We start from the raw sequence: 25623 nt of genomic DNA, 5'->3' as shown, positions 1-25623 counted from the left end.
AATATGTATACATGGTTCCATGGATGAAATCCTAAAAATTGTCAAAGTGAATGATTACAAATTGGCAGGAATTTTCCATTATTTATATTTTTTTTGTATGAAGTGACAGTTTTCTTACTAATTCCCTAAACAAAATAAATGTGTTTTCTAAATAATGGACTAATCAAAATTATGGAAGTTTCGAGTCAAAATGTTTCGGTAAGTCTTTTGATATAGAAATTTTATTATTTAGCAATATCAATGTTTATTTTAAATACAAGCGTTTGAAAGATAATTTAAATCTACTTTCTTAAATGGTATTTGTTTTTACGTCATGAAAAATAAGAAACATACATGAAATTCCATGAGAAATTCCACATTTGTTGAGACTTGTAAGTAAAAATACTTAAAACCTAATATAAAGGTTTACCTCAGCAATTAAAGCTTTAATGTTCATTTGAATTAACATTAGGTCTTAAAGGGTCTAAAATTCCAATCTTACCATCGTTGAGCTGGGAGGCGTTATCCCTGAGCCCGTTGGTGACCTTCCTGATGTCAATGAGGTTCTTCCTGACGGTACCCAGCTCCACAACCATGGTGTTGAGGGTGGTCACAGACACTGCTTTAGAGAACTCCGCTAGCTGATCAGATACCTTCACACCACCGGCTGTTAGATAAACAATAAAAAGGTTAAGTTACTCTACAATAAAAAGATAGAATCAATTTTGTGGTTTTACTTTGGAGTAAGATTCCAACAGACAATTAAACAAAAAAATAGTGGATGATAAGGAATGCATAGCTGATAGTGCCATTATCATGAAATAAAAAAGAAAAGGAGAAATGTGATGTGAGCATGTGAGCTCACATGAGTGTGTCCTGATCCAAAAGTCTGACCATTCTTCACTTAAATTTCAAATACACAACTGTGTTTCATCATCATTATGAAATTTTCAGTTCTATCAAATGAGATAGAGATATATGATGTCAGGGAAGTGTAAGAGAGACAGAGCGCATACTAAATGGAGAAGAACCAAAAGGCTTTTTACCTTTTGTTGGTCTGCACGGAGCGAATTCGTCTTCCAGCCAGTTCGTCTCAGTAACAATTGATAAAAATCTCACATTTCTTTCTAGCAAAACAACTTCACGGTCACAAGTCAACACAAAAAATTATGAAAACACTTTTGCCACAAAGTGAACGATCTAGGCTGGTGTCGCATAGATTTTTAGAATCTTGAACAACGAGTTAACATTAATGTTGGGTTGTTAATTTCATCTCTATATCTTGTGACCAGAGATGTGCAAAATGGGTACCCAAAACCATTTGAAATGCAAAATGGAAATGGGTCAAAACTTTTCCATTTGAAAATGCAAAATGGGTTTTAGAAAAGCATTTCAAATGCAAAATGCAAAATACCTATTTTCAAAATGCATTGAAAATGCAAAATGATTTCTCAGGTCAAAAAATTAAAACACCACGACTACAGATTATTAAACCACAAAAAATTTGCGCGGGACTAATATTGCCAACGTAAAAACATAGAAACTGCTATCTAACATTCAATATTACAGCGTCATGGCCCCATATTAAGTATTTGGATCAGTAATTTTTGTTATTATTTTTTTGGTAAACTAATATTTAAGACAAGATTTTTTATGCATAGCACAAAGGGTAACAATTATTTTTATAAGCAATAATTATTAGCCTGAAACACTCATCCACATTGAAAAATCTCCTGATAAAAGATACATGACGCCAACGGGACTTGAACCCGTGTTACTCGTTAACCCGTTACCCGTGTTACCGTGAGCCCGTTTTATCAGGAGATTTTTCAATGTGGATGAGTGTTTCAGGCTAATAATTATTGCTAATAAAAATAATTGTTACCCTTTGTGCTATGCATAAAAAATCTTGTCTTAAATATTAGTTTACCAAAAAAATAATAATTAATATTTGACAAGTTCAAGTATCTTCACCAAAAAATGTAGACAATTTGTCTCGACGCCATCTAGTGAGAGAGTTAGCACTTACAATGCCTTTCTCATATAAAATAAAGTTGTTTGTTTTCAGGTGAAAAAATGTAATAAGCAGTAATTGTTGAATGAAACACTAGTATATATTGAATTATTTCGCGGATAAGAGATAAGCCGCCATAGTTCAGTGGTCAGAGCTGTCGACCGGCAATCGAAAGGACACGGGTTCAAGTCCCGTTGGCGTCATGTATCTTTTATCAGGAGATTTTTCAATGTGGATGAGTGTTTCAGGCTAATAATTATTATTATTGTAGAAAGCAATCACTTTGTGGGTTGACATATTTAATAAAATAAAATACTTTTTTGTTTTAAAACCACGATATTTATTAATTTAAGAACCGACCGGTTTCGCTTTACTTAAGCATCATCAGGGTACAAATTAATACTAATTTGTACCCTGATGATGCTTAAGTAAAGCGAAACCGGTCGGTTCTTAAATTAATAAATATCGTGGTTTTAAAAAAAAAAAGTATTTTATTTTACTAATAATTATTGCTTATAAAAATAAGTTTTTTTTGTAATGGTATCACTCAATTGCCAGGGCTCCTACCAGGGAGCAACTTGACAAATGGAAATTATCTCTCATAGCGAGGTTGAGGACCGACTGATATTTGGGGCTTATGAAAAAAAGTTGAGTGGAGATAGTAGGAAGAATGTTGCAAAAAAGCATTTAAAATGGAAAATGCATTGAGAAAAGCATTTAAAATGCAAAATGCAAAATGGTTTTTAGAAAAGCATTTAAAATGCAAAATGCAAAATACCCATTTTGCATTTTGCATTTCCATTTGAAATGGATTTATTTGAAATAAAGCACATCTCTGCTTGTGACACAATGCCTTCCAGGCCTGGTATTGACCGATAGAAATAACAAATTACAACACGGGATTGAGCGATAACTTTGTGCTTTGTTTTATATTGTAGGGAACTTGAAATTATATAAAGTGGTGTTATTTTTAGATTGGAACGAAGTATAAAAGGGCCAATCTATTGTTATTATATTTCGATGGCAAGACTGTTATTATTATGGAAAATGCAAACTGGGATAGAATAAAAGAAGGAATAGGACGGACTCACTCTTGAGCATGTTGAGCAGGCTGTCCTGCAGTTCGTTGTAGTTGTCAGTGAGCAGCGTGTGTATGTGTCGGTGTGTGGTGGTGAGGTAAGTGCGGGCATCTCGCAGGCCTTGGCGCGTGGAGGCGGGCAGCGCGTGTACTCCCTCCTGCATGCGCGAGTTGGTCACGAACGTGCACACCAACCCGAACCTGGACAATACAGAAACTAAATATTAGGTATAGGTTTTTTTTTTCCCTGTTTTTTTTATTTATTTAAATTGTACATCAGATTAATCATCCATTGACAGTACAAGACTTCATATTTTAAGGAACGAAGCAACCGCAAATGGCGCGAAACGACGCTTGCAGTTGATTTATTTCTTACCTATAATTCGTTCCTCGGTTCGCGTTTCGGTTCGCAAATGTATACGTACCATAAGAGATTGGAGTTCAAAGACCGTAATGGCCCAATAAGCTATACAGACCATAAGAATGATATTGATGTTTGTCTGATTGATAAACAATGGTATTAAAAAGCCTTCGCAGAACGATACGAAGATAGACTCACATGAAGAGGGTGGAGATGCAGATGAGCAGGGTAGCGAGCATGAGCTTGCGGCACTTGTCGTGCTTCTTGTCGAAGGGCTGTGAGCGTGCGCCACAATTCCCGGCGCAGCGGCAGCAGCAGAAACAGAACCTAACAGAGAATAAACATGGTTATCATAAACAATATAAGTTATGAAGAGGACTTAATATTATGTGATAATTATGAGATTCCCAAGTTCCAACAGTCAGGAGCCAGTAGCAATGCAAGGAATGTTACGAGGCTGAAAGAAGGAGAAAGGATAAAGAAAGAAAAGAGCAACAGAGCATTTTTCATAAGGTTGTCTATTCTAAAGGTAAAGCCAAGTTTCGAGTCTGAATAGTGGTCTTTCACGAGGTCATATTAATTATAAATCTAAGGGCCAGTTGTTTCACAGAACTTGAATGTTAACTTTGAAATTTGATAGATTGTTCAAGTTCTGTGAAACAACTGGCCCTAACAATGGTATGGAATCTGCAACCTCTGGACCCAGAGCCAAGGATCTCACTCTGTAATGAAGACCTGAGGTTCAATCTTATCTATCTACTTGTTCCATCAGACTTGACGGTGACATTAGTATGTGGCTCTTTGGGTTTCAGACACCAAGACACTTGGCCCTTCAATATGATCATCGCAGCTGAATCCTGCAGTGATTCCTGCTGCATCAAAACAAATCCAGACCTTCCCATTTCTTCTAATTGACTGGTACTCACCCAACGATGGGCAGCAAGATGCCGAACAGCAGTACGATGATCACAAGCGCAGCGATGCCCGCGTAGTGCGTGGCCACCGTCTGCCACTCCTCAGCCAAGTCTCCCGCCAGTTCGATGTGCCCATCATGCACCTCCAGGAGACCTGAGAACAACACACAGTAGATTAAAGACATATAAATTAATTAGATGAATTAACCAGACGACTTTATCATACACGTCTTCGAGCTGCACTCAAGAAATCCTTAATAATCATTGGTAAAAACTTAATGTAAACTTGTTGTTCAGCTTCCAAAAACGTACGCGAAACCAGCGGAGATCGTTCATTTTGTGGCAAAAGTGTTGTCATAGTAGTTTTGCTAGAAACACCACACTCCTTAAAATCCCACAGACACTCTCTCGATACCTTACAATAACAATAACTACAGATACCATCTAATACAAACACCACTCTATTAACTTCCTTTATACATACCTCAACCTAACCGAGCCCCCCCCCCATCCTACCCCCTCCCTATTCCCCCTAAATAACTTGTCTCTTGAAATGTAATTTTCATTAGTAAATATCTCGGAATCACTACACTTGTATACAATACCCATGTGGAAACCTGTAAATTTTTTAATTATTGTAACCCAATTATTATTATGCTGTTATTAATGTAAACTGTTGGTATCCCAAATAAAATAAAATAAAAATAAAGAAATGTAAGATTTTTTTTAATCAATTGTTACATTAATTGATATGCTGCCTCGAGGCTAAGGTGTATCCAGAACCTTTCATTTTCGTAAATGGCTGCATTCATCACATCTGTGGTTTACCGGTGATGTGAACATTTCAGATCGAAATGAAATAGTGATCAAATTCTCGTGAAAATATTGCGCTAGATTCAATGGAAGGGCTAAGCTATAAATCGCCATAAATTGAGAGAGCAGCACTGCTACCCTAATATAAAAAGAGCGTTATTAAAAAAAAAAAAAAAAATATTTAATGCAACAAAGCTATATTAACATTTTGAATTCAATTCTTTATTGGCGAGGGACATTTGCCTCATCCTCGAATGAACCCATATCCTATTTCCCAGAAAGAGCGTAAAAGAAAACAGCAGAACAAGTGAATCGGAAAGCAGTATTGTTCGAAGCAGCCGGTTTAAACAATGGGAGATCCCTCCCCCCCTCGGGTAGAATGGCCGGGCCACTGAACTGATAACCCCTAGGAGTTGTGTAGTGAAAAACCCTAAGAAAAACTACGGCGTACAAGTAAACAGCGCGCCAACTAGTAAAGAAATCCACCAATAGAAACACGGCGCGCGGCTTCACGTGTGCGGATCTCGGAACGCACATATGTAAAGCGAAAAAAACCTCTGGTATATTATTTCATTCGACATAAATACGGTTTCGAACATTGCGGGAACGTGTGTCAGAGACAAAATTCCGTATCGGGTGGGCAGTAGAGGAGAGGCGTATTTATCGTACCCTGTAAAAGTACCGGGTATTTTGTACTTGTGACAAATCTCCAAAATACTCACAAGTATTTTATACTGGGACTGAGTATTTATTACTATCTGTCCCCAGATACTATAATCCTCACGTCGGTATAAAATAGTTATGATTATTTTGTATTTTTAATAGGTATTTTTTGTACCTGTACTCACTGTACCCAGTAACGAAAAGTACTCACAGTACTCACCTATAGTGCGCAGCGATGGAGCAATTAGTTTTTCTACTACATTTTTTTCTGTTTCATTATGAGAATGTGTTATGTTCATAGCGTTCGAATATTTCGCATTTAGAAACAGTTAATTTATGGCAGAATTAAATTATAAAATGAACTTTTTATTAAAAACGGTTTTTAATAAAAAAAGATAATATTAAAAGTTTTTATTGCTGTGGCAAAACACCACAAACCGCCACTGACCCCTAGAAGTGTGATCTATACCGATTTGAAAGAAAACAGATGTCACCAATTCACAAAGGGTCTTTCAACACCTAGGCTCCAAAAACGTAAATAAAATTGGTCATCAGCTCAAGAAATATTTTCGATATTCGAAAAATAACGTTTGAACAATTTCGCGTGAAGTGAAGAAAAACCGAGCTTACTTCGGACACGCAGACGCGCCCACAACGATCTTCTATCGGTGTATCTCTTCAGTGGACTGGCCGATTGCTAGTTGGGCCGGCAGGAGGATTTTCATTCGAGTAATAGCTGTCAAGATGTATAATTTAATTACCCTCATTTACATAATTACAATTTTATGAAAATGTTATTCAAGTGCGTAGCTTAAATTATATACTTTTTTCATGAGGCATAAAAAGTACATTCTCCTTGGAATAATATTCTTCAAGAATAAGGGTAAAAAATGTCATTAGTACCTACTACCTTTTAAAGATTTAAGGGGGGCTCAAACCGTTAACGACAAGAATTATTGTCCTTTTCGCAAAGTTTGAGCACTAATATCGAAATTAAATTATCCCATTTTGCCAAGAAACAAAGTGTTTTTATTTGTACTTGTTCGAGTTGTTGCCCCATCTGCCTAATTTACCAGATTTACTACCAAAAAGTTTGGAAGTCATATTTTGAGGAACTCAATGTCTAATTTATAGAACTAAGTTCTTCATCGAAAGCTCCGATGTCCTGGTCACATCATAAAGAACGATAAATACAAGATTAGCCAACAGATTGTCCAGAGAAGGTTTATTGGGGATGTAGTAGAGAAAAAGACGCCACATTTATTGGCTTCGAATCCTATATGACTTGTAAAAGATGCCACAATAACGGCTTCGAAACCTACGTGACCTGTAAAAGACGCCACATCTAATGGCGTCGAAACCTACGTCACTTGGAAAAGACGCCACATCTAATGGCTTCGAAACCTATATGACATGTAAAAGATGCCACAATGACGGCTTCGAAACCTATGTGACTTGTAAAATACACCACATTACTATTTCCAGCATTAAAAGCAATATTTTGCCTCTCGACGACGTTAAAGGTGGTTTTTTTACTATAATAAAGATGAACCAAAGTGTTATTTCAATACTCTATGCGTATTAAGAATGAGGCGGAACAGTATTTTTTTCACCAAAGAAAATCCATTCAAGTCGAAAAGTAACAACATTTTTCATTTACATTGCGAAAATTAATAAATCATCCCTCGAATTATTTTGGCTGGCTTGTGTTTTTGAAAAAAACACTAGTAGTATTGGATTTACATTATTCGAAGCATTACTCCTCAATCTGTCTCATACAGAGGGACGAATCACATTACGGAAGATAAATTCTAACCAAATCCTTCTACTGTTGTGCCGCCCAACATAAAATTTGCTTATCCTCTCCTAAACACGTTCAATAAAGAACATAAAAATATATATTATTAAAATAAATACCAGAATTAATAATGGCATTTCCAATTCTATGGGTTCCAATACTTCCAATTATGTCATATGTGTGCAAACTGTATCTAAACATCTCTAATAAACAATTAACAGTGTTCATCCCAAGTGACCTCCCAGGTAAGTATGGACCTGCATATTATCCGCCTGTACAAAATATAAATAAATACGTATTAAAATATAATAGTAAAAAGCTTGAACTTTGTGGCTCTTCATAATTTACAATTTTTTTTTTTTTTTTTTTTTTTTTTTTCTTTATTCATGAAATATTAATGTGTACAGTTTTTACATGCTTTTCGACTACCACACTAGACACACGCCCGTATTATGGTAGTCGAAATTTATATACATAGGTTTATATAATTATATAAATGTAATATTTGATAACTTGTTAATCTAAGTATTTTTTTCTTACATGCAATGTATGTGTATAATAGGTGATACTTTTACTGGTTCCCAGTTCAGTAGATTGCTCAAGTGTACATCAACCGTATTTTAAACTGTTGATATTAATGAGATAAAATGAACACAATCAGCAAATAAATAGGTTACTTTACTTGTTAAAATAATGAAAATAAAGTAGAAATTATGAAAATGAACTTGTTGAAATAATGAAAATAAAGATTAATTAATTAATTATTAAACTTTTTTCTTTACAGAATTGAATGAAAAACAAAAATGACTAATAAAGAAAATGAGCTTAATTTAATGATGGCAGGCATTCCTTGAAAAAGTTCCTTCCCTTTATAAATAACCAATTTTGAACACTTATGACATACAAATTGTGAGTTTTTGATTTTCTGATATCAATACTCAGCGAGTTGAATATTTTGGGAGCAATATAAGAAAACTGCCGCTGGGCGAAAGCTGTTTTCGTTTGGGGAATTTTACAATTTAGGTGTGACGAGTAACGGGTGTTAATTTTTTGTTGTGTTTTATTCACCAAGTCATTTTTCCGTATGTATATGAGAATGGTCTTAACATATAATTGTCGAATATCTAATATTCTGAGTTTTCTAAAAAGTGGTTCTGATGGGTTTGTTGGCTTACATTTGAATATTATCCTTAGTAACAGTTTTTGAATTAAAACCATGGGATGAAGAATCGTTTTTGCACAACCTCCCCATCCCACTATACCATATGTAGTAATTGATTGAAAAAGTGCAAAGTATACACATCTTAGTGTTTGTAGGTTAAGGATAGATCTGAGAGAGTAGAAAATGTAGCATAATTTGCGAAGCCTTTTTGTTGTAGAATTTATATGGGCCTCCCATCGCAGTTGATTGTCTATAATGACCCCCAAGTACTTAATTTCGTTTGATATTATAAGGTTATCGCATGAACAATTTTTGTGAGGTGATGTAGCCATGTTGAAGATCTGTGAACATGAATGTATGGTAAGTTTATGATAGTTTTGAGGGAGATTAGGTTTGCGTATGGAAAAAAGTAAGTATTTAGTTTTCTCAATATTTAGAGTGAGGAGGTTGGAATCTAACCAGTGTTTTATTTCATTTATACCATGATTTGCTTTTTCAAATGTTGAATTCAAATTTTCATCTGCAAATATGATAACCGTATCATCGGCAAAAGATATTATAGTGCCACCAGTATCCAAATTGCATAACGAGTTAATGTATATTAGAAACAGAAGTGGGCCCAACACACTGCCTTGGGGCACGCCATATGTGATTGGCAAACTTGTACTTCTATACTCTTTAGCGGAGTTAATAATAGTTGACTGGGACCTATTTGTTAGATAGCTCTCAAACCATTTAAGAGGAACACCTTTTATTCCTATCTGTGAGAGTTTTTTCAAAAGTATGCGGTGAGATACAGTGTCAAAGGCTTTAGCCAGATCCAAGAATACAGCGAGGGGCTTGCGACTTTTATCGAGGTTATCAGAAATTAATTTAGTAAAAGCTGCAATTGCATCTGATGCACTAAGACCTTTGCGGAAGCCGTATTGGTTTTTTGACAGGATTTTATTTTCTTCGAGAAACTTGTAGAGCCTTTGTTTTACTGTTTTTTCGATTATTTTAGAGATTGGACTCAGTAGAGATATTGGTCTATAGTTATTGACGATTGACAATAAAAGACACATACATTTGGTTTTGACCACTTTAATTTTATTTAAACTCTACCGGTTTCGGAAGAACCCCTCCTTCATCAGGAGAATATTAAAAACTAATTAACTAACATTAGTTTTTCATATTCTCCTGATGAAGGAAGGGTTCTTCCGAAACCGGTAGAGTTTAAATAAAATTAAAGTGGACAAAAACAAATTAATGTGTCTTTTATTGTGTAAATAAATATTAATATATGTAAATTCTAGCGCAGCATCGCGTTAATTGGTCAAATGCATTGTACATTGTATAATATAGTTTTGTGTTAGTGATTGAACTGGTGGAACCAATCTGCCAGCCATAAGTTGATAATAGTTTTTCTAGTCAGTTAGTAATAAGATTATTGTGGAAATTATATTATATATTTGTACAGCGCCCTTGAAGTGATTTTTCACAAAAACGGCTCTATAAAAATCATCCAAATATTATTATTATCGCTCGCGCAATGTGATGTTGCGCTGTGGTGGTCGCTAGCTGACTAGGAAGCGACAGTCGAACAGTCGTAGTGTCATGGTCTTGGGATCAACATCCGGCGAGCGCTGGCCGTCAATTCAGTGAAAACATTATTATATTAATTAGTATTACAATGCTAAATTACTCAGCATGAAGTTTTAAAATGCGTAGTCGGTGTTTTACGATTTTCCGGTCATCTTGGATAAGTTTTTTAACTATTTATTTTTAGTTTTTCTTTGTGAATACCGCATAAGAATACCAGTGAGAGGATGAGGATGAGTGGGGGAGGGAAGAGTACGGGAAGAGGAAGGTTGGGAAGTACCTGGCTATTCATATCTGGACATTAAACACGACAAAAACAATTTCAAGAAAAGATGACAATGATGAAATGACATAATTTAAAGACGAAATGACATAATTTAAACAGACCTTCGGCAGTAGTCACACGACAGTAGGTGCTGCAGTTTTGGTGAACGTTTATTATTATTAATTGACTATCACAGACCCTTGAAAAATCACGGAATCTGAATTCTCAGAAAATCAGTTCCAATTTTGAAAATCGCAATTAAAATAATTTTCTTTTCAAAATATTATATTTAAAAACGGACCCACCAATGGCGGTCCGTGATTATTTTTGAATGAGCTAGAGCACCGCCATCTTTATTAATACAGGCCGTGTTGTAGAAAATGAACTGACAATTAAAAATACCTGTTTTCGCACTTTTTCACTGGGTTTAGCAGTTTTTTTTTAAATATTTATTAATTGATAATACATTACAGTAATAAGAATAATATATTATTCCCAGTGATTTTATAAAAAAACATTCGGGTTCAGGTTCGTTTCGGTTTGGTACTAATCCCTGCTACCAACCTATACTAACTATACTACTATATTATATTAACACTAATATGGTGGCTAGAGTGTTTAGAATGAAAAATTGTCGTAGCTGAATTTTCTTTTCAAAATATATATTTTTTTATGATTTTTGGATTCTTTCAGTTTGAGACATTGGAGCATTCCAAAACTGAAAAAAATCCAAAAAATCACACAAAAAGGTTAAAGTTAATTTAGAAGAAAAAAAGAGTTTTTAGCTACACAACATCCATAATGTCGTATTTTTCAATCTTACCACTGTAGCTCAATGGACCGCGACTGGTACCTATTTACTTTTTCGCTCGTCTGAATTCTTAACACAATCAGTTCCAATTTTGAAAATGAAATTTACATTCAAAGCAAAATTGAGTCCATTGAACCAGATTTCACGGATGACTAATGCACAGACAGCCGACCTTATCGAAATGTTCTTCCAGCTGTTTTTACGAACATAGATAAATAAACCGCGGAGTTATTCAATTACGTTAAAACGTAGAAGGAAAATTGGTTACGTTACAACTTACAACTTACAACCTCAAAGTGTTGGCACCGAGCTGGAACTGTTCTCATTAGCTAATTCAGCTAATTCTTCTAATTAATCCCACGTGAACTTCGTGCTTCCCTCCTCTAATTCCAACGTATTATTTCTGCGATCCTGATTATAAGGATTAACCTCCCTTTGAATGGATAATCCCACTAACGCCAAGTATTTGTTTTTACGACGGAAGCCGTACTTGAATATAAAAGCACTAAAAACATATTTGCTTACCAATTCAGCGGGTTGTGAAATACGGTGCTGAACAAACAAATAATAAAAGTCTCCCACGCTAAGAGTAAGGGGATATAAAACGAATTCGAAGCGAGCGATACGTAATAATATTTCCCAGAACTTGCTGTTAAATAGTATGAACCTGCACAGAGTCAGACTACTCGTTTATATATTTATTTATTTGTAAGAAACAAACAGCTTTTACATAATATACAATAATAAATACACAAGTGAACTGAAGTCAAGCCACAAAAGTTTCTTATGCTAAAGTTCATAGGAAATAAAGTTTTAATATCTTAAAAATAATTTAGGGTTATAGGAAGGGTAGAGGAAGAGGAATATAGGAAGAGGATAGGAGATGCTCCCGCTACATTCCATACTCTCATATTAATAATAATCGATCGTACGCATTACTTCATATCGATATTTCTTAGGTTATTACTAAAAATGTCAATGCTGTAAAATTTTGAATTGTTTTTTTTTTTATTTATTGTTTTTGTGTTTAATTCGTAGAACTCCATTTAAGTTTTTTATAAATTTAATTTAGATTAAATTTGATAATATTATTATTAAGTTCTGCAAGTGTTTTAGTTTTTTATTATTGTGACAGCTGTTTCGGCTTACAAGGCCATTTTCAAACTGTGGTTAGTCCACATTGAGACGACGTTTTTATACTATTTCAAATGTACCATTGGTACATAGACTCATTAACATTCCCTTAGACAATAAAGCTTATGTAAAAGAAAAGGAAACGATAAAAACGATCGCGATTAATAACGGCTATGAGGCAAATAACATTGAAAAAATAATAAAAAATAAGAAATATAAAAATAAAATCAATTTAATATATCCGGTAAATAACAAAAATATAGAAAAATTTGCATGTCTCGAATTCCTCGGCCCAATATCTGAAAAAATTGCAAAAGAAATTAAAAAATGTGGTTTAAATATAGCTTTTCGAACAAACAATAATTTAGGAACAAGCTTTAAAAACTCTAAAAGTAAAATCCCTATACTCAATAACAGTGGCATATATGAATTAAAATGTGACCACGCCGATTGTAACGCCACTTACATCGGACAAACGGGGAGGGCATTCTCAACTAGATTCAAAGAACATATACGATGTTATAATAATAAAAACACATCCTCAAAATTCGCAGAACATCTCTTGGTTAATAATCACACCCCACTGAACAACAAGGGTCCTAAACCATTGCATATAGAAAAAAAGGGCATTAGATTAAATTTACTTGAACAATTAGAAATCAATAAACGAACGAATGACCCAAATTTAACACTAATTAATAAAGTACGGAAAATAATTTACTCACCACTTCTCAGTATTTTCACAAAACCCAAGCAGTATAATGCACCCAAATAATTCATAGCAATAAAGTCATTAGTAAATATTTAAGAACCCATTACCATTTACTGAGGGGAAAACATAGATTGGTTTAACCAACAATAGATCATGTCATCGGTGTAACCAGTAATAAATCAATGTATGCACCTTCAAAATTTACATTTGAAATAGTATAAAAACGTCGTCTCAATGTGGACTAACCACAGTTTGAAAATGGCCTTGTAAGCCGAAACAGCTGTCACAATAATAAAAAACTAAAACACTTGCAGAACTTAATAATAATATTATTGTTTTTTTTTGTGCACATGAACGAGGAATTGGGGATTTTTTTCGAATATTTGTTATACACGAGGGTATATATATATATATATATACACGAGTAGTCTGACTACCATATACATTTTTTAACGAATATTTCGGTAAAATATAAAAACGTTTGATTTTACTGAACTAAACTCAGCTGCAAATATAAAATATAACTACCTGTATTTGAAAGTCCTGTTAAATGTAGTAAGTAGCGGTTCAATAAATGATTAGGGTAATTGGGGATAAAGATAGCACCCCTATGTTTTGAGTACTATTAGTTTAGTGTTTGCCCGCTACAGTCATTCCCCGGCGGGATCCATGAGGTCCACAGGGCGACGCTTAATGCCCTATACTGGCTAACTGACCTAGATGTTCCCCTATGGCCCCCACCATACGAAAGAAGCGTCGTTTTAAATATTTTCACTAAGATTCACATAATTAAAAATTATAAGTATTGATTGACGAATCATGGAGTCCGGCCCTGTGTGGAACACTGAACAGTTTCTATAAAATAGATAAAGACTCACTACGTTTTAAAAGTAGTTTTCACAATTGCCTATTATTTCCTTGAACACGAAACACTGACTTTCTAAGAATATTAAAAGGCTTTTAGTAAAACAAAACTAACTAGCGTTCAAACAAAGAAGAAATTAAACCTTTTTACGAACGACACCTTTAATAAGGGTCAGTCTGGCATGAGGCTCTATCTATATGACCGTAATAAAAGGGAGCCAATCTAGCGGAAACTGTAAAAAGCTCAACTGGTGAGCGGATAGGGATATTGCGGACAGTTGGTCATTCTACAACTTCTTTGTCCAGTAATATTGTACCTTATTATTTATATTGGCTGAGATCTGTCAGCTTTAGGTGAGTGGAAATTGCTAGATAATTTTATACCGGGAAACCTTTTCATGAACTAGATCTTCGGGTATTTTTCAAGGCTCTTGAAATGTATTTCTGCAATCTCAATTTGTAAGGCGTTGGATATTGTATTGGAAATATTTATTTTATTTATTGGATATTATAGAAACAAACAGTACATGAATTACAGTGATGAAACAATTTACAGGAATTAGATATTTCATGTTGGGTACCTATGATATGTTTCCTTGTAATATCTGGTAAGTGGTAGGTTTATTCCTTAATTACCATATGAGGTGTGTAGTATATATGCGTGTGTGTATAATGTATGTGTGTGTGTGTGTGTAGGTATATGTATACGCATTGAACAGTTTATATTATTGACATGATGCCACGTTTGAATTTGGGCAGTGAATCCGAAAAAATACCAATATTTGAGTTTAGACAAATATCATTTAGAGTATGAGCTCGGTTAATTATAATATAGGTAATAATGATATTTGGAAAATTTATATAGCGCCGTTTTCGTGATAAATCACCTCAAGGCGCGCTGGTATGTACCTACAGCTGTTGTACATTCTCAAGGCGAGCCGTTTAAAATGTTTTCTTATAAGCTTTTACACAACATTTGAAAATAACTTCACACTAATGGGTAATAACTTTCTCAATAATTAAAAAAAAATACTAAATTAAGCCCTCATGCTAATTTGTTCCCTTTTGGGAACAGCTCCTATGATCTTACAGAAATCATTGTGTCTCCCTTTGTGTCAAGGTGAGTATATAGTGAGTCAAGGTCTTTCTATAACTAAACGGTTATAGAAAGATGAAACAAGACGCTTTATATTCAAATCCAGAAATTAACCACAGAAGAATTACAATGTACACCCCGATGAAATCAAAGGTGCCGACCGCAAGTTTAGAAAAAAAAATGAAACTTTATGAATTATATTTTTTTTATGTATGAAACGACAAAAAATAGGTTCCAATAATTTTTATAATAAACTTGTGTAATAAAATAAATTGTGTTCTTTTTTTACATCAGTAAATTTAGTTCAGAAAGAAGGTAACCGTTTTAAAAAAAAAAATTATGTTGGCATTCAAAATTTTTGTAAATTAACAATTATTTTTAATTTTAAAATTTGAAATCCTATTTCATCACCTTTCAAAAACAGTTTTTAGTTTTCGGATGCATTCAGAAATATTCAATTTGTTTAGACTTTATTGTAAAGCGGAAATACTTGGACATTATGACAAAATATGCCAGAGGCCTGAGGGGAGGCCTAAGGAATGGCTCTATACACAAAATAGGTGGGTTGTGGACAACTCTAGATAGTTAATAATAAATTGAAATACTTGGTAATTGTGGAACAATTACCAAGTATTTCAATAATGTGACATGTTTAGTACAATCTAAATGTGCACGTGGAATAAACAGAAAACGTGATTATAGAAGGCGAAAGATATACCTGATTAAAATCTGGCTAGATTGGAATAATATCAAGTATGATGCAAATGTGAACTCCTGCAACTTATAAACATACATACACCCACAGTAACAACACGACAAAATACAATATTCTACAGCAGCACACATAAGCGTAACTACATTGCCCACTCTCCGATACAACGACTCCACACCATGGGAAATCATTACTTGGGTGATGTTGACATATTCAATACCAACTTGGCAAGTTTTGTGGATCATTTAAAACATTTATTTCAACAATACTCCTAAACACATCATGTAAACCAAATTTGCTTAATTTTCTGTTTTTGTTTCTTGTGTTTGTATAACTTGTTACATAGCTTTTATCAAATGTAATTTTATTCTTATTTTTTATGTTTGAAAGTATTTGTCAAATTAAAATTATACTACCAACCATGTAAAAGCCCTCTGGGCGTTAAATAAATAAATAAAATGAAATTAACATAGTACCTATTACTATTTTTTATCTCTAAATATATGATTAACTGTGTAGAAAAAATAAGACGCCATAATACGTTTTGGTAGTTTTTAATAAAATACTGCTACATCTTTTAAATTCCGGAATTGAGAATCAACATCACCGAGGGCGCCGGTGGGTGGGATATAGGATGCTGCAGCTGCATAATAAAATGCAGGACTTAAAGATGCACCGAAATGTAACCGCTGCAAAAGACTTGGTGGCTTTTACTGGTACATTTCTCGTTATTTATTCAAGATGGTGGCGCCAGAATCCTGCTAGTAATTCGAAGAATAAATAATACAGCTTTGGAAATACTCGTGGGAGAGGCTTCATTTAAACCTTCATTGAATTACTTTTAGTTAAAACTTAGGCAGGTTTTACAAAATATTTTTGTTTCAATATTTTTCAAAATACTACCTACTGCCCTGGAAAAGACACGATGGTGTCACAGACGGCTATTAAAAACAATAATAAATATAATTATAATAAAATAGTATCCTGTTAAAATTCAGAGGAGGCCCTGAGGAAAATAATTTCCTTAGGGGCCAATGTCATCTTTAGGGAAGTTGTGTGGAGGGTCTCATTGAGGAGGGGAAGGAGTGAACATGGATCTTGAAGAGACCCATGTTGTAGGAGGGAGGAAACATAGATGCCAGCAAATCGTTCCACAGAAGAGCTGTTGAATCGTACAAGCGACCCGTTCTCATGTGACATATGTCAACAGTTTACATATTATGTTGGGCGCGCGTTCCGTGTTTCCAGACTATGTACCGGTGCCGGAGGGATCAATGACGCTAGTTCCTCGGAGCATCTTCCATTGTAACACCAGTAGAAAAATTTCAGCATGCTGACGCCTGTACTGTAAGGATTGCAATCTATTTGTTAAGGCGATGCACTACGTAGTAATTTAAAATCATGTGTTTTTGGTTTGAAAATTTGGTCGCCTAGAAATGTTTCAGATGCTTTAATTAAATACTGCGAGTAGAATACATCCTGGCTTTTGAAACAATCGAGTATTTTTTAGATAAGTCTTTTTATAAGCCCAGAAAAAAATAGTATATAGGCCTATGAAAACTGCTTTAAAGTTCAAAATCTCCTACTTACGAACCCATTTTCGGTTATGGTTTGGCAAATTAAGTTATTTATAAAATTATCGAAAAACATATTCGTGCCTGAACATCCACAAAATAAAATAAAAGGCACTTTTTGATCATGCTTTTTTCATGCATAAATCAAAACAGGTGGATGGTGTGAAGAGGAAATTTAAGCCTTATCTCCATCTACGTAAGGAGTGTTATTGATAGCGGCTCTATTCAAAATATTACACGACGTAGTGCATCGCCTTAAGAGAGGGGAATCTATCAAACGAACTGCCCATTACTCCACAGAATAAAGTTTTTTTCAGGTATTTTGGGGCTCCAGACCAGAGGTGACTGCCAAATTCAACAGTGGGGCGCACTAGCGATTTATACAGGGTCAGCAGTTGTGTACTATTAATGATATACTATAACAGCATATTATAGCTAATTACATATTTTTCCAAGCTTAAAATGCCTTACAACAGCATGCAATTTCGCGGAATAAGCACAGTACCCACATATACTGGCATTCCACAGACTTCTAAGTGAAAACTTGACAATAGATTATCAGCGAGGTGATAATATTGTGTTCCGTTATGGGATACAATTAGCATTGTCCCACACAATCTAACCTACTCTGCCGTTGTGCTAATTACGGTTTGTTTAGTCTGCGTTACTATTTGGTCGGGTTCTTGACAATGGAAAGTTGCTAAGAGAAGAAATAACTGATTGCCAATTTGCCGATGTTGAATTTAGCCCGATATTTTCGCTACAGACCTGTCTTTTGAAGTTTTGAAGAATCATTCAGATTCTTCGACTCAGTCGATTGAAACATAAAAAAACAATGAATCCTTCAAAGTAATCACTTCAATTCGTGTGGGGAAAAACAAAGAAAACACTGCGGTATTTCATTTTTCTATTATTTTTTCCAGATATTGTAATAATAAAAAATTAAAACACCGTTATTTTTGTGATGTGACAGCAGGCAATCGTAAAAAATGATAATTTTTTAATTAATTGGTGAAGTTATTTTATATAAATTTATCACATTATAAATCATATTATTCCATAGTACTAAAAGTTAGAAAGTCAAGTTCCCAAATTCAATCATCTAGGGCCCAGCCTTGTGGACCTCTTTTTTTTTACTTGAATATCGCATAAGAGTCCCAACTGCTCCCAACTGTCTTGAGCCATCGAGACTAGGGCATATTCAATTGGGGTACGTTGTGAGGCTGAAGGCATTGATGTAAAGCTGAAGGTAGTGGAGAGAGGAAGGGGATGAGCTAGAGGAAGGTGGGGATGTACTTGGCTAAGAAAATCTGGTCACCAAATATGGCTAAAGCAACGTTTGAGTTCTAAGTAGTGGTCCTACAACCGGGGCGATACTTAGAATATCTTCCGAAGATGAACGTGAAACGTGTCGCATACATACTATATATTATTTTTAATTAATAAATTTTGAAATAACACAAATTAATCAAATTAAATTTATTGCGCGCGTCGGGATTTGGACACGCGACCTTCGGATTGCTAGTATTGCTACAGAGCCTTACCCCTCGACCATGGAGGCCGTCAAAAACATCAGGACTCCAAACCTCAAAGTCTATCTAATCAATACAATCATCTATTCGTTGGTTAGTTCTCGTATATAATACGAGACAAGTATAAGACATAACACGTTCAAAATAAAATTCCTCTCTTCAAAAGATGTTAAAATGTAGTGGTTAGACAACACGAATAAAGTCACGATACCTATTTTCATTAATCTGTATTAATGCGGTTATCCCGACCAAAGAAATGATTCACAATTCAGGAAAAGTTACTCAGTCTGCCATTAGAAGGAAAAAAATCACGAAATATTTGCCAGAAGTTAGATTCATAAAAATAAGAATCGGGAAAATATTCAAAAAATTCAACTGGGTCAGAACAACAAATTCACTATTCAATGACTTGGTGTACGAAATACGAATCGATCAAATGAGTGGGGAAACTCTCCAAGAGCGTAGCCCAATCAAAGCTAATTCAAAATCAATACGCTAATCGGCAGACAATAGAAACAATGAAGACAGTGAACTTGAAACTTAGCAAACGCGAGGCCAAACAAAAGCGAAGTAAACAAACCATTTGTAAGCCATATTGGTTAATTGACATTGGGTCTGACTTTTCTAAAGCTTGGAAAAGTATAAAAGGAGAGAAATGCTGAAACAATAGGTGCTAATTCTTCAATAATTAGTATTGCTCTGGGTCAAGGTTTTCCACCTGCAAGACTTCTTGCACTTCCTAACTGTATTTAATTCGAAAATAACTCATCTGCAGCCTATCTTTTATTTGGGTTCCGGGATTGTTTAATGGTATCATTTTATTTAATATCTTATACACAATAATTATCAATTTCACACTATAAAACGTGTTCGTAGAAAGCAGTTGCGTTGTTCCATAATGAGAGTAAATGAAACGTATATTTTGGTAAGGGGTATTTTAGAACCCTATTCAAACAATCAGTTCAAATTTTGAAAATGAAACTCAAATTCAAAGCAAATTTGAGTTCATTGAACGTGAAAATTACACGCGGGAAATAACTACGGCACATTATCACAAACCACCGAAATTAATACGTTTTATGATGTATTATTTGATGATTACATATACAATATAAAACTGCAAGAGAACGTTTTCCAATTTAAAAAAACACCGCTTGTCAGTGGTGTACAATGCTGTAGTTTAACTGGTGCGGGTACGAAATTTGATGTCCATTGAAAATTGGAAATGGCCATTTTATTATATTTTCAACCGTTTGTTGTGGCCAAGCGAAAAATAAGCATAAACTAACGTAGGTAAACGTATTAACGCAGATAATGTAGTCGCATTTTTTTTATTTGGTACAATATTTTTTACATTTCAAAGTTTTCCAGTAATGTTGGCCTCACTGGGTGGCTTGCCGTGCATCTACATAATACATTTAAAGAGAAAATAATACATTTAAAATATAATCTTGTGTGTTTGCGAGAGATGTGTGTTTATATTGGTTTTGTGTGTTACGTGTAGGTTATATTTTTATTTTATGCTATGACATTTTGGTAATATTGTCTTTTTTGTTCTTTAATCCATTTTGTAATTTTGTGTGTGAAATATTTTTATTTTGCTCAATTTTAATTTCAAGTTTTACACTGTTGAATGCTTTTATAGCATGGTATTGGTAGTGTCTTTGTCCAAAGCTTGAATTTACTGTCGGAGTTTTATGTTTTCTTTGTACGCTTGTCTAACTGGTCTGTGTTATTTTGTGTATGTTGAAATTTATTTCTTTTGTCAAAAATGTAGTTTAGTAGTGTTTTAACGTATAATTGGCATATATCTAGTACGTCAGAGTAAAAATGTATCAGGTATCAATTGTTCGAAAAATTGAATTCTATTTGTTTAGGATGGGCACAGCTTTTGGACTGCACGCCACTGTCGTTAGTAAAATGTTCCGTTCGTGATTTTTTTACTGGGAGTACAAAAAATATTATAACATAAATTTGTAAAAGAGCTTTTGAAGAAATAACCATTATGACTGCACCACTGAATGTATTGAGGTTGATATCTCACAAAAACGATGCTATAGAAATGAGTCATGCATTATTGCAACGAACGAGGTTCAATGTGTAAAAAAAAAACAAAAAGTAGGACTCGAGCTGTGAACTGCGGTTTGCCAATAGGTTTTCCTAACGGTACAACCGTCAATCAATGCTTAGGCTCCGTTGTAGAATTTATTTCTGTTACATGCATAGTTGGTGAGACAGAGGAAGAGGTTACAACGGAATTATCAGCGGTAAGCCTTTATCAACAACTCTGAAATTCTGGATGAATTCTAGTGGTTTACTTTCCGTGTAGTAAATTGTATGGAGTTATGTACAAACTGCAGGTGCTATCGTAATTCTTGAGAGCAAAAGTGAAATAAATGTAGGAGCACACCCACTGCATTATTCTGGTTTTAGGACAAGTTACAATACCTGAACCAATTAATCATTGAATCGGAAGCATTAGCTATTGGGAAATACAAATCAACTTAGAATGAATGCTATGTATTCCACTCGGGATATAAATTAAGCCACTTAACCAATGCCGCCTGCATAAAGGGCCAACTTGTAGCAGCGCCTTTACCGGCAGGTGCATATAAAGTGTATACCGATTATGTAGTCACCTTAGATTTTCGTGAACATTTAGGTTGGAAATAGCACGTCGATCGCTTGCGGTAATATGTAGGTGAATTGACGAAGAGCTGTAGCGCCACGCGCTTCGTACGAGGATCTTCGGTTCAGCTCGTCAGCGCTACGTCGTCGGTCGACCGACGGTACGCGTGAAACTATTTCCAGCCCCTTTTTACATTTGAAAGGTCCCCGAACGCCGGTTCTAGGTGCGTTTCAGCTCTCTATCAAATTGTAATAATAATTCTGACCAGCTTAACAACACGATAATTGTCCTCTTCTGCTGATGACAATTTGAAAAAGCTGAAACGAACTTAGAATCGGAATTTAACGGGAACCATACAACTGTCAAAAAAACAAAAATGGCGCTGAATGGTCATTGGACGACTTTGTCACACGTGATTTTCTGCGAAACAACTAAGACTGCTTTACACCATCCTTTTTTCATCAAGTTTGTCGGATTCGGAAAAAAAAATGTTTCTATTTTGGTACCGAATTTTGAACAATTTAAGATGGCTGACATTATTTGACATCTGCCATCTCTTATTTTTTAATGTAACTGATTACTAATTACGTGACAATTTTGGATGTTTGTTTAGTTTTACATAGAAACTATTAATAAAAAGACTACAATATGTATTTATTACTGATTGTGATTTTGTATTACTTTTACGGGTGTAAGTTTGATGATTTGAGATTTTGTTTTGAGTAAATCATACACGAGAACTGTACATACGTACTTGTAACTCATAGAATAAAGAATATCTATGTGAGTTAACTTCATATTGTTGTATTGTTGCTTAGGCATCTGGCGCAGCCGTGTTTTGGCGGTTTCACCTCATATATTATACGAATATCGTATCGATCAAGATACGGTAATCAGGTAGGTAGTTTCGCCAAGCCATAGGTACCCATAGATATATCATTCACTAGGTACCTATAAATGCATTATGATAAATGTTCAAACCACGAACGGGTAAAAAAAACATCGATTGGATAATGACCAAGCTCATGACACAGCTCGCAATTGACAGTGACTAATGCTTTTATGTTCAAGGTGTTGCCATTTTTTGACGATTTAGTACCGTTCCAAAATATTATTCCTTCTCTAGTGGCAACTATCTATATGAAATCGTGAGTATGGAAATAATGTTCGAGTAAACGAAGATTTTTCATATGGGTCCGATACAGGGATCGGTATGAAAAAAGTATCGTGTAAAGCGGACAAAAGTGTCCGGGCCTAAGGGTCTACAGGCGGCACTGGATCAAAACGGTTTGATGCGCCCTGCCTTGTATAGATCATTCTAAAGTAGTCAGTATGTGTGACGTGTAGTAAGTATATTATGTATAGTACAGAAGGAGGTACTAAGTAACTAGAGAACTAGTTCCAATAGGGGTCGGGGGACTTGTAATCTGCAGTCTGGTCCAACCGGCTTTACCGTACGAGGAGGGCATCATTATGTCTCTATTAGTACTGCGTGGAAGACACAGGACAATTACTCAGCACTACTTGCCATGTGCATAAACCTAGGCTAATGAACTCCAGAACACTAATTGAATATTAAAAATACTAATTTTAGATGCTCGTGCTGTGGCCGTAGTCGTGCGTGAAATCTGGTTCAATTAACTCAAATTTGCCTTGAATTTAAATGTCACTTTCAAAATTGAAAATGAAAAATTCTGACAAGCAATAAATTATTTTAATTGAAGTTTTCCTGATAAATTGGAACAGATTTTTTTTACAAGAGCTCAGAATATGCCGTGTTTGTTCATGGGAGTTCGCTAGTTACATATAAAAACGAACATTGATTTAAAAAAAAGATAAATTAAAAAAACCTAAAAAATGTAAGCTTGTGTTTAGGAAATGATTTCTCTTTACCCCTTGGGCAGCTTTGGGAGATTTTCTTCAGATACAACGAACAACCGTTGTTTGAGTCTTATATAGATGTATATGTATATTAGACATATATTATATATGTATATACTCCTGACCTCTAGTTTTCTACCCACCCCTCATAACTTTTTCTATCCCAGAACATCCTCTCGTTCCTTTACTTAAAACTACCCTCCACACAGCATCCCAAAGATGACATAGGCACTGAGGGAAATTATTTTCCTCAGGGCCTCCTGTGTAGGGTTAATGTAAAAAAAATCAAAAGTATTCAGTTTGGTTGGATATTAATGTTTCATACATTAGTTAATTGGGTTAAATCCAAAATTATTTTTTTATGAAAAGGCCTCGCAGCCGTTCCTCTTGATGATAACATCAGAACGTGTACAAGAACATCTGCACCACAAAATAACCATTTCCAGCAAAATATTGCAGTTAGCACGTGCTTACGACGAACATAACGGCTTCAGTATCGCGACACATCACGATCTATCTGGCACGCGTGTCTAATGGCCCGAAAAGCAACAATTTCCACGGAAATAAACATAGGCATTCAAACTGATAGGCCAGTCAATCGGGAAAGGATAAAAAACCAAGTCTGCAGAGGCGGCGTGACCGTCTCCCATTCTGTGATCTGTCAATAAATTAATCTGACAGTATACAGGCAACTCACATTGTAATACCACTATTCAGTCCTCGGAAATTAAATTTGCTTACGAATTACTAGTCCTTTTTTAAAAACTAAACTACAAATCCAAATCGGGAAAACGAAAGTTCGAGCTTGTCAAAATTGAATAATTTGTTAATACTATTTTAGTTAGACACTTTTACAAATGTGTTATAATTTTCCCACCTCACTAATTTGTAGCGTCGCTACGCCAGACGGTTCGTTAAAAAACGAACATTCAGATCCTTCGTAGAAAAGTACCACAGCGTACTGCGCCGCAAACCTTTGCATTACTCTAGCGAACTTTACATTTTTATGCAGGGTCTAGTTATTTCAATGTGCGCACTTCGCCGGTTAACGTACGAATGATTTAGTTTATTCAAAGCATTCTAGAACCCTCTTGGTGCCAAAAATATGGTCACGTGGTTTACCTCCAGATATATATAAATGATGCCTAGATTTCATGTTAGGGCAAGTCTATCAATTTGGATGTCTATGGAAATAACCAACTCCTGGTATTTTATGAGCTCCTGACACTCTGTATTTAGTATTACTTGTACTCGGTAGTTTGCACCTGCCATTACCGTGGTATAAACACAAAGGATTCGAATTTATATGAATGAGAATGGAAGGTACCTACCTACAAAACCTACCAGCGCAAATGTAAAGATACAGGTTTTGAACTTTTTTGGTATTGTCGTGAGACGGTTTAGTTATTATCGGCATTGTAAGTTTTACCGACAATTTATAATGTAATCAGGCATTCTATAGAAAGTCTGAAATATGATGTATTAATCTTTATCACACGCTTTGTACAATGTTTAAAACTGCTATTTGTATAAAAAAATAAAAATAAAAACTACAACATGATTAAATTAAATACACATATAGGTACACAAGTCAAAAGTGTGCATATTCTTAGGACGGGTTGTTTCACAGAATTTGAAGAATTCATCAACTTTCAACGTTAATTTTAAAGTTCTGTTAAATTCCTATCAAAGTTGTGTTAATACGTCATTATAGTTGCTTTACAGAACTGAAATAATGATAAAATTTGAATAGAACTTTAACAGAACTTGAAAATTAACTTTTAAATTTGAAGAAGTGTGCCTTATACACGCAGAAAAATGAGTATTGCTAATTTATTGAAGGTTTCTTCAAATTATAGGTAATCCGGTTGAAAACGGGATCGCAGGCCGTTTCCTGATAAACTATTAGTAAATTCCTAACATATCGAAATACATGTTCATGTGTTCCGAAATCGTGATAATACGTTCGTATTTTACTAACAGTTTATTAGGAAACCTATCAATTCATTCGTTAAGGGCCTTCATTAAAGGTATTTTCTTTACTCAAGTG

The 25623-nt window shown here is 34.7% G+C and overlaps 1 protein-coding gene and 1 non-coding gene across 9 annotated transcripts in view; one reads left to right on the top strand and one right to left on the bottom strand.

Moving 5' to 3' along the window:
• The window catches only part of LOC149419534 (prominin-like protein), a 262011-nt gene that overhangs the window by 29815 nt on the left and 206573 nt on the right, over positions 1-25623 (bottom strand). For all 8 annotated transcript variants that reach the window (XR_016302903.1, XM_089638373.1, XM_089638370.1 and 5 more), the window contains 4 exons: positions 4359-4500; positions 3631-3759; positions 3085-3272; positions 482-646 (listed from right to left, as the gene is read on the bottom strand). Coding sequence is in view for 7 of the 8 variants with exons in the window: in XM_089638373.1 (XP_089494499.1) it covers positions 482-646; positions 3085-3272; positions 3631-3759; positions 4359-4500 (624 nt within the window). In the remaining variant the exon portion in view is untranslated. The remainder of the gene's footprint in view (positions 1-481; positions 647-3084; positions 3273-3630; positions 3760-4358; positions 4501-25623) is intronic.
• On the top strand, positions 2124-2196 carry TRNAA-GGC (transfer RNA alanine (anticodon GGC)). The gene has a single exon. It is a non-coding gene; the product is annotated as a tRNA-Ala (tRNA).

The sequence above is a fragment of the Hesperophylax consimilis genome, chromosome 12 (genome assembly GCF_061612785.1).
Source record: "Hesperophylax consimilis isolate HC1 chromosome 12, BYU_Hcon_1.0, whole genome shotgun sequence".
NCBI lineage: Eukaryota > Metazoa > Arthropoda > Insecta > Trichoptera > Limnephilidae > Hesperophylax > Hesperophylax consimilis.
Note: the sequence above shows the minus strand (reverse complement) of the source record. Positions and strands in the feature narration are given on the sequence as shown.